Raw genomic sequence first — 8,554 nt, forward strand, 5'->3', positions numbered from 1 at the left:
AATGGTGTTACTAAAAATAAAGTAGTGGAGAAGATAAGGACGTGTGTCGCGTCGTACAATAATACATGCGCCTTTAAATAACGATCGTTCGATTTCTCTTTCGGATGTAATTGTACGGTGGATATGAGATAGGGTGAGCGTCTACGAAGTGGAGACGTGTAGGGTTAGTGAAGTGGTGAAACACGTGCGACTACGCGCGTGTCAGAAGCTCCAGACAAATCACTGAGATCGATAGAGAAACAAGCCAAAAACGCATTATATACCCGTTATTCGATGCTCGCTCGTGGATCAAAACGACACCGCATTTACGAGGACTAAGACAGACTGGTAAAGGCATTACTAGCGAAGGTGCTCAAGTCTAATGAGGTATTAATGAAAGTGATGCCACTTTCGCGTTGGTATCTCTCCTTTTAATCTTTAAAAGAAAGTTAAGAACGTATTGAGTAAAAACTCTTTTGCTAAACTCACGAGGGAATAACGTCTAGAATATCACAGTCAAAGAAGAAAGCGTTTGGTAAGTAGCACGTTCTTTGTTGGATTCTGATCCCTAAAGAAAGAGAAACTTTTAGGCATCAGTCGAATCTTGTTGTCGTTCAATTTGTCATTTTTTGTATAGTAGTCTTTTAAAACATTATAAGATGTCAAGACCATAACTTTATGCTCTTCCCTTTTCTGTGCACCAACTTTATGCTCTGCCCAAAGATGAAAAAAAAACATTTATTTTGCCTAGCTATCTGGCATACATAAACATTAATTAGTAAATTAAAGAATCTTCATTTAAAGGTTTTCAAGAAACGGGTCCAAATGTTAGCAAAAAAGAAAAAAAAAAAAGAAACGGGTCAAAATCGTTCTATATAACCAGCTTCCAGATTGTTCAAAAAAAAAAAAATAATAACCAGCTACCAGATCTTCTATTGACTTTTAAAAGATAAATCCCAGAAAAACCAAATCCACATAATTTCCAAAAATGTTCAATCCATAATCTATCTGATCTAAATTTACGGATTATATCGTAGAATCACCGTAGCTTATGAAGTGTTACTGATTTATATGTTTTGATTGATTTAGAAATCCAAATAGTATTTATAAATCCAAGTAAAATATGTAAATCCGGAAGTTTTCCCTCAAATTTGACTATTTGTATTTTTAACTAAAAAATCCAAACAAATCCATTCAAATCCATTATAAAATCAAATATATTAGTAAATCCGTACGATTGAATAACACTTGATTTGATACAGAATTTATGAATCATTAAACCAATAACACATGATTTTAATACAGATTTGAAAATCATAGAACCAATAACACTAAATTTGGTTCGGATTTTCAAATCCATTAAAATACAACAACCAATAACCCCTACTTAGTCCTTAAGGTTTAAAGGTTTCTACACCTAAGTATAGGGTACGAATCTCATACTATACAATTTTTTGCAGATTGCATACTATAGGAGGTCCATATTTCAGTTCCCGGAAAAATTGATTTATTAAACAATTATGCAGACTACGAAAGACGGAAGAAATGTTTACAAGAGATCTTCAACATGGTGCAAGTAAGTATGGTCAGGCATGAATCTTCATAGGACTACTCAGGTGATGCAATTAAACGTAGATCCTTATAAGGTATGTAGTATTGTCGGTTGTCGAATCATCTATATAATATTTCTCATAATTGTAATATCATAATAAATCAGCGTTAAAAAATTACAAATTATATTATCAATAAGACTTGTTACAAAAAAAAAATTATCAATAAGACCACAAATATAATATTTATATAAGAACATTGCACATATTTTTAATTAATTTTATGTTTAAAAATATTATCAAAAAAATCTAATTTTATTTGATACCACTTCAAATTTACCTTGAAAATCATCATTTTAATATATTAAAAGATCATATATATATATATATATATATTGAATAAAATAAAATTATAAATATAAATTATTTTATTATTTCTAAATAATTTATTAAAATTTAGTTTGCGTAACTTTTGATAACTTTTTTGTTCTTAATTTTTACAAATTTGATAAAGTAAAATAAACAAATTGATGATACTGCATCGTAAAATATATTATCCATATCTGTTTCGTAGTTGAAGAAAAAATTGAACGGAGTAGATTCAAGGAAAACTGACCCAAATTTCCTATGTCCAGAAAACAAACATCACTCTATAATTTCCTAAGCTTTAGCTGGATATATTAATCGTCCACTTGGAATGTAGAAATTTTCTATGATAGTCATTTTTAAGTTTTTGTCATAAAAATAATATCCAAAGAAAAAAATGACCAAAAAATTTTTTATTAAAGGGTAAAAATACATTTTTATCTTAGGATTAACTAATCTATACTTAAGATTTAGAATTAAAGGTTGGGGTTTTGGAGATATGGTTTCAAATTTTAAAAAATGAAAAATAAATATTAAAAAATTTAAAATAAAAATAAGCTATTTTGGTCATTTTCTTTTTAAAAAGTTATTTTTGTGATAAAAACTTAAAAATGACTATACGAAAGAATTGCCCCAAAGAATATGGATAACTAACTTTATTGTAACTAGGATATCTTTCATTTTTATATGTTTATACTTTTGATTTCTAGTTTTAGTTTTCTCTACTTCTTGGGTTTAGTGATCGCAAAAGTTATTTTTTCTGAACCTTCGATTTCGATCTACTCGTGAGTTTGTGATTCTGTATACATTCTGATGAGTAACTTTGCTAAATGGGTTCTTCGTATCTTTGTTGCTTGTCTTTTAAAAAATATTTGTTGTTGTTTGTTCAAGAAAGGAAAGAGAGCAGTTGATGCTAGTGACAGTAATGTTAGCAACATGCTGTTCTAAACAATGGTAGCCAAATTACATATAGATAAGGATACTGATGAAAACGTAGGCTCAGTTATTTTAGGACCCTTGGTGGTGATACTTCTGATAAAGCTTCCGCCAAAAGTGTTTCAAAGGAAGAGAAAGGAAAGCTCTAGTGCATCAAAGCTCAGATGTAACCATAGAAGAGATCATTGGTGTTCAAGTGATTAACGAAGAAAGGTTGTATGATTCACATGTAGTTGTTTTTGATGCAATGGTTCAAACTGAAAAGGAGGAGAATTCAAGTGGAGATGCATCAAATAATCTGGTCGAAGTAGTTTCTGAAACGTTAATGACTTCCGTAGTTGTTAAAAAGTCAAAGCAATGATTCTAAAGACACGAGGAGCTACTGGAGAAACAAATATATTGATACAGTGTGTTGTAAACCTGTCAACTCGCTTAACTTGGATGGCTTTAATTTAGTAACATATATGGCGGTATGTTGTAGATTTATTCTTTTCAGACTTAAAAAATCTATGATGTTCAGTGATTATTTCTGAAACACTGAACAGCTTTGTCACCATCTATGTCGTCTCTACGTGGAGTCCGACCTTAATGCACTCTCCCAAAATGTAGGTGAGCCCTTTTGAGTAGACTTCCCTGACAGTGGCGAATTAAAGCTACTTTGTCTCAGCAGTGATAACCAAGAATTTTTCTATAGTTTCTTGACTACAATCACATCCTCGATATCCTATTTAGAAAAACTGAAACATAGAGGAGAAATCAACCATCAGCACACATGAATATCATGTAAGAGTGAATCAACTAAGTAAACATAGAAAGAGAAATCAACCATCAGAACATATGAATAACATGTAAGAGTGAATCAACTAAGTATGTATCCAAGTTTGCTTAGCAGCAGCAAATGGGAGCGTTCTCTGCAGTGGGAACAATATAATTGATTCAGAAATTTCCAAATCGTTCCACGAATACTTCTAAGTTCTCATATAACATCTTCCTTATCAAGAATTCATCGCAAAGCTTGGTAACATCGGGAATAACTCTGTGGGCCAATTGTCATGCTCACGAGTTTGACGCCAGGCGGAGGCGAACTGTCCATTCTGTCACCAAATGCGGTACTAGGTGTTGGGCCTTGTCCCCAGCCCAGATAAAGCCCTCCCGGTTGAAGTGGACCGCTGCCTAACCGGACCCAAGGGAATGACCCACGTAAGTGGAGAACCCCTGGATTATAAAAAAAAAAAAAAAAAAAAAATCTGGAATAACTCTCGTGAGATCTACGGAGATCCAATGGAAAATAATAACAGGAAGGTCTCGCTCCGCCTCGTACTCGCTCCGCATCGAAAAGCTTGGTAACATCAAGAATAGCTTTCATGATTTTTAAATTATGATTAGTCAGATGATGGAAGAGGGGAAGAAGATGGAGAAGATGACAGACGGTCAGAGATGACTTAAGATTAAAGTTAGATAGATTTCGATATTATGGTTGGTTTAATTTAAGTATATATTGGTTATCATCTAAGTGTATAGGAATCATGTTTAATATTTAGTCACAACATTGTTCAATAGACCCAAATTTAAAATATGCCAAAGTAACTTTCAAATCTGTATTATTAAAAAAGAAGTACCCATTTGAAAATGTTTTTATTTCATTAATTAAATTCTTTTTTTTGCTTGTCTTTTTCAGTTGTATTTATAAAATATCCTAAAACGAATAAAACTGTCTAATTTATTATTTGTCTTTTCAGTTACATTAATGAAATATGCTTAAATGAATTTAAACTTCCAATTTTGTTGTTTGTCTTTTTCAGTTACCTTAATGAAATATCCTTAAATAAATTTGGACATAATGTCATTTAATCAACCAAAAAAACTAATGAGTTATCCTTACGTGCATAATTTTAATAATGAAGATTTTTAAAAACGTGCATCATTAAAATGTTACATAAAACATGCAGCACTAATATATAACATGCCTCAATAAAACTAGAATTTGACTCACACAATTCTACGGATATTATTTTCAGTTGATTAAATTTAAAAATAATTATTTATTCAAAATATATTTAAGAATGGCTATGTTTTTAAAAATTATATGGTAGTATTTGCTCATAACTCATTTGTCATTTGATAAATTGTTAGAAAGAAAATTTTAGCATAATATAACTCAGTTGTCATTTGCCAAATTTATGGTTTTTATTTATATTTTTTATTATTTAATTATAATATTTTCATTTTATATTTTGAAAGATAAATGAATTTTCTTTCAAACAATATTTTTGTAAATGTATTTTTTTAAAAATAATCAATTAAAATTGTTATTATCATTGAATATTATTATTTTTGACATAATTTGAGTTTTAATTTACATCAAAAATTATTATATTTTAGGATAATTTTAATTTAAAATGTAATTTTCATATTTTTCAAACAAATTCTAAAAATATTGAGTTGCATTTCAAATAAAAAGGTAAAGATATTAAAAATATTCTAATTAAAATATGTAAAATTTAATATATTTTTAAGGAAAAGGTCAAAATAAAAAAAAATTACACATAAAATAATCATGATTTTTGTTAACTGGGCGGATCATTATTTATATGATATCGCATATGAAAGAAAAATTTCTGTTTTTAAAATTATCAAATTAACTCTATACTTATTTTTTTTAATATTTTTTATATGATATCACACATTCGTAAAAAATAGATAGTTTAAGATGCAAAAAAAAAATATTTACTTAATGAATATAATATGAACGAATATAATTGACGCACGGATCAGGGTCTAGTAAGATTTTATTTTAATAGAACAGATGATACGCAGCATATACGTTTTAGTAATTTGATCTTATTTAGAGTTAGCTTGTGTTTATTCCTAAATTAGCATTCTTTGAATCTTTATTTGCGGTAATAAAATGAATCTATTTATTTAATTTTTTGACACAAATTATTATTTTATTTATTTTACAATACAAAAAAAATTGGAAAAAAAATCCAAAAAGAAAACAAAAACACTAACAACAACAATACATGTATAAATGTAATGCCTTTACAAAACCTTGTATGTGCACAGCAAGAACCAAAGTAAGGCCATCTCCCAAAACAACAACATCCTCGAGTTCTCCTAAGCCATTTATGTTAATCATCATCACCGCCCGTCCAAAATAGAGCTATTCCAAGACGACAGAGACACGTCTAAAGACTGTAATCTGACCTGCTCAATGGTCGGATGCGACGAGCTTCCATACGAAAACTCTCTCGAACTTCGCCAAGATCCAAACTTCATCACCATCCATGACTCGACATCTTCACTACTTTCAGCCCCAAAGACCTCAGCCTTCTCACCTTCAAACACTTGAACCACTTGTCTCATCGACGGTCTCTTCGCCGGATCAGGATGTGCACAAAGCAAACCAAGTTGCAAAACTCTCTCCGCCTCATCACTACCTTCTCTCATCACCACCATCCTAGGATCAAGCCCACTAACAATCTCACCCTTCTCCAACAACCCCCAAACCCAATCCATCAACGGCCTCTTCCCTTCTTCAATAGGTCTCCTCCCACACATTACTTCAAGAACGAGCACACCGTATGCAAAAACATCGGTCTGTGTCGATGCGCGTCCTGTCTTAACCACTTCAGGAGCTAAATAACCAGCTGTACCGACAACCCTGGTCGTCCTAATCGCTTGCTCATGTCCATGCACCCTAGCTAGCCCAAAATCACTCAGCCTAGGGATCATGTCACGGTCAAGCAACACGTTACTAGCTTTAATATCTCTATGTAACACCTTAGAGTCCCATCCTTCATGTAAATACAATATCCCCGAAGCCACACCTTTCAAAATCTGTATTCTCTCTTCACAGCTAAGCACATGCTTCTTCTCATCTTCTTCGAAGATCCACCGGTCTAAACTTCCATTCTCCATGTAATCATACACCAACATGAAGCTACCAACTTCTTTCTTACACCAGCCTCTTAAAGAAACCAAGTTCCTGTGTTTTAACCGACCGAGACTCGAGATCTCAGCTACGAACTCCCTCATCCCATCGCTGCTCTCCTGCGAGATCCGCTTCACCGCAACTTCTACAGCTCCTCCTTGCAACAAACCTTTATACACTTTCCCGTTCCCACCGACACCAATCACATTCTTCTCGTCAAACCCTTTGGTTCCAGACTCAATCTCCTCGTACGAGATTCTGTGTGGCCAGTACTCCATCTCCCAATCCTCCATCAACGCTCTCTTCCTCGCTATCTCCATCCTCCTTCTCACCACAACAAACGTAACAAACCCCACCAAGGACAAAACCAAGAAACAGATCAATGCTAATACAAACACAAACCATGTCTTTTTCAAGATTGTGTCTTTAGGTATGACGAACGAAGGCAAACCAGTTGTGATCAAACCGTCGCTTAAAGAGAAGTTGGTGTTACTAAAACTCCAAGCTAACACCTTATGGCTCTGAACCAATCTCCCTGTAGCCGCCGTGAACCCGACAAACATCTCGTCCTCCACAACTCCAGAGAGATTCAGTGGCTTGCTAAGCAAGGGAGTCTTAGGTCGGATCTTACCAGCGATTTGTATAGTAACGTTGACTATAGAATCTCTGTAATCAATCCAGACCTGATAGTTTCTTCCGTTGTTAAGCTTCAAGGGCTCAAACACCGGACTCCTCTCATCATCTCCCGACCAGAACCCAGACGTGTTGGAGAAGACAGATTCAAGCGAGTTTAAATCGATTCCGACATGGTTAGCGTCGATGTCGTTGAACTCTTGGTTAGCGAAGACGTCGAACTCGACGCCGAAGACGTGGTTGGTCGGGTCGCCGTTGTTGGTCAAGTTGAAGAGACCCAAGTGCTGAGCGGAGCTGGTTCCGTTGATTCCGGTGGAGGGCGCGAAGAGGAAGACGAGGCCGTGGCCGGAGAGGACGGCGTTCTTGGATGGAGCCATGGCGAATATGAAGGAGGTGGAGAACGGGAGGACGGAGGAGGTTGTTGGGTCTTTTGTGCGGATGGTGGTGTTGTACAGAGCACGGCCTGTTGAGTATGAGGTTTGGTTGGTTAAGGTGAGGACTTTGGATTCGATTGTCGCGTTTCCGAAGAGAGAGAGATGTGAAGGAGAGTCGTCGAAGCCGTTGAAGACGAAATCGACGGCTGAGATTGGGTTTAGAAGAAGGATGAGGAGAAGGGTGAGGAGAAAGAGAGGAGCTTTCATGGCGGAGGGAAGAAGCTACGCGTGAGGTTAAGTGTCATACTTGGGGATTGGTAATGGCTTTTCAGCTAATAATATTAATGACAGTTGTTGAAAGGGAAAGTTGAAAGGTTTGATTTTTCATACTATTTTTTTATTCACCGTTACTGTTTAGTTTTGTTTTGTCAAAGTATATATATGACTTTGGGATTGTTGGGTCAGTTTCTTGTACTTTGTTGTACTCTTGGTCTGAAAGTTACATATGAGTTATTTAATGAGAAATCGGCCAAAAAAACACTGAACTTTGCGGGAATTGCCAAAAGAAACCTGTACTCGAACCAGACCAATAAAACTCTGATCTTTTGTTGACTTTTTTAGTTAATTCACAAACTTACGGTTGACTAACCAAATTAACACACCGTTAACGGACAGTTAAGACAGTGTTAACTCACCGTTAATTACTGCCGTTTAGTGAAACTACGTCGTTTCATTCAGTTGTTTTGTTAAACGAGAAATCGGCCAAAAAAACACTGAACTTT

The 8,554-nt window shown here is 34.3% G+C and overlaps 1 protein-coding gene across 1 annotated transcript; it reads right to left on the minus strand.

Annotated features, from left to right (window-relative positions):
• Positions 1-5,755: 5,755 nt before the first annotated feature.
• Positions 5,756-8,112, minus strand: LOC106313074 (L-type lectin-domain containing receptor kinase VII.1). Its single transcript, XM_013750805.1, has one exon. It carries the CDS (start codon positions 8,037-8,039, stop codon positions 5,973-5,975), a length of 2,067 nt encoding a protein of 688 aa, XP_013606259.1. The 5' UTR covers positions 8,040-8,112; the 3' UTR covers positions 5,756-5,972.
• Positions 8,113-8,554: the final 442 nt, after the last annotated feature.

This window comes from Brassica oleracea, chromosome C9, assembly GCF_000695525.1.
Source record: "Brassica oleracea var. oleracea cultivar TO1000 chromosome C9, BOL, whole genome shotgun sequence".
NCBI lineage: Eukaryota > Viridiplantae > Streptophyta > Magnoliopsida > Brassicales > Brassicaceae > Brassica > Brassica oleracea.

What these genes read in the sequence shown, in the direction of transcription:
- LOC106313074 (XM_013750805.1), bottom strand. Translation starts at nt 8,039, where the DNA reads ATGAAAGCTCCTCTCTTTCTCCTCACCCTTCTCCTCATCCTTCTTCTA.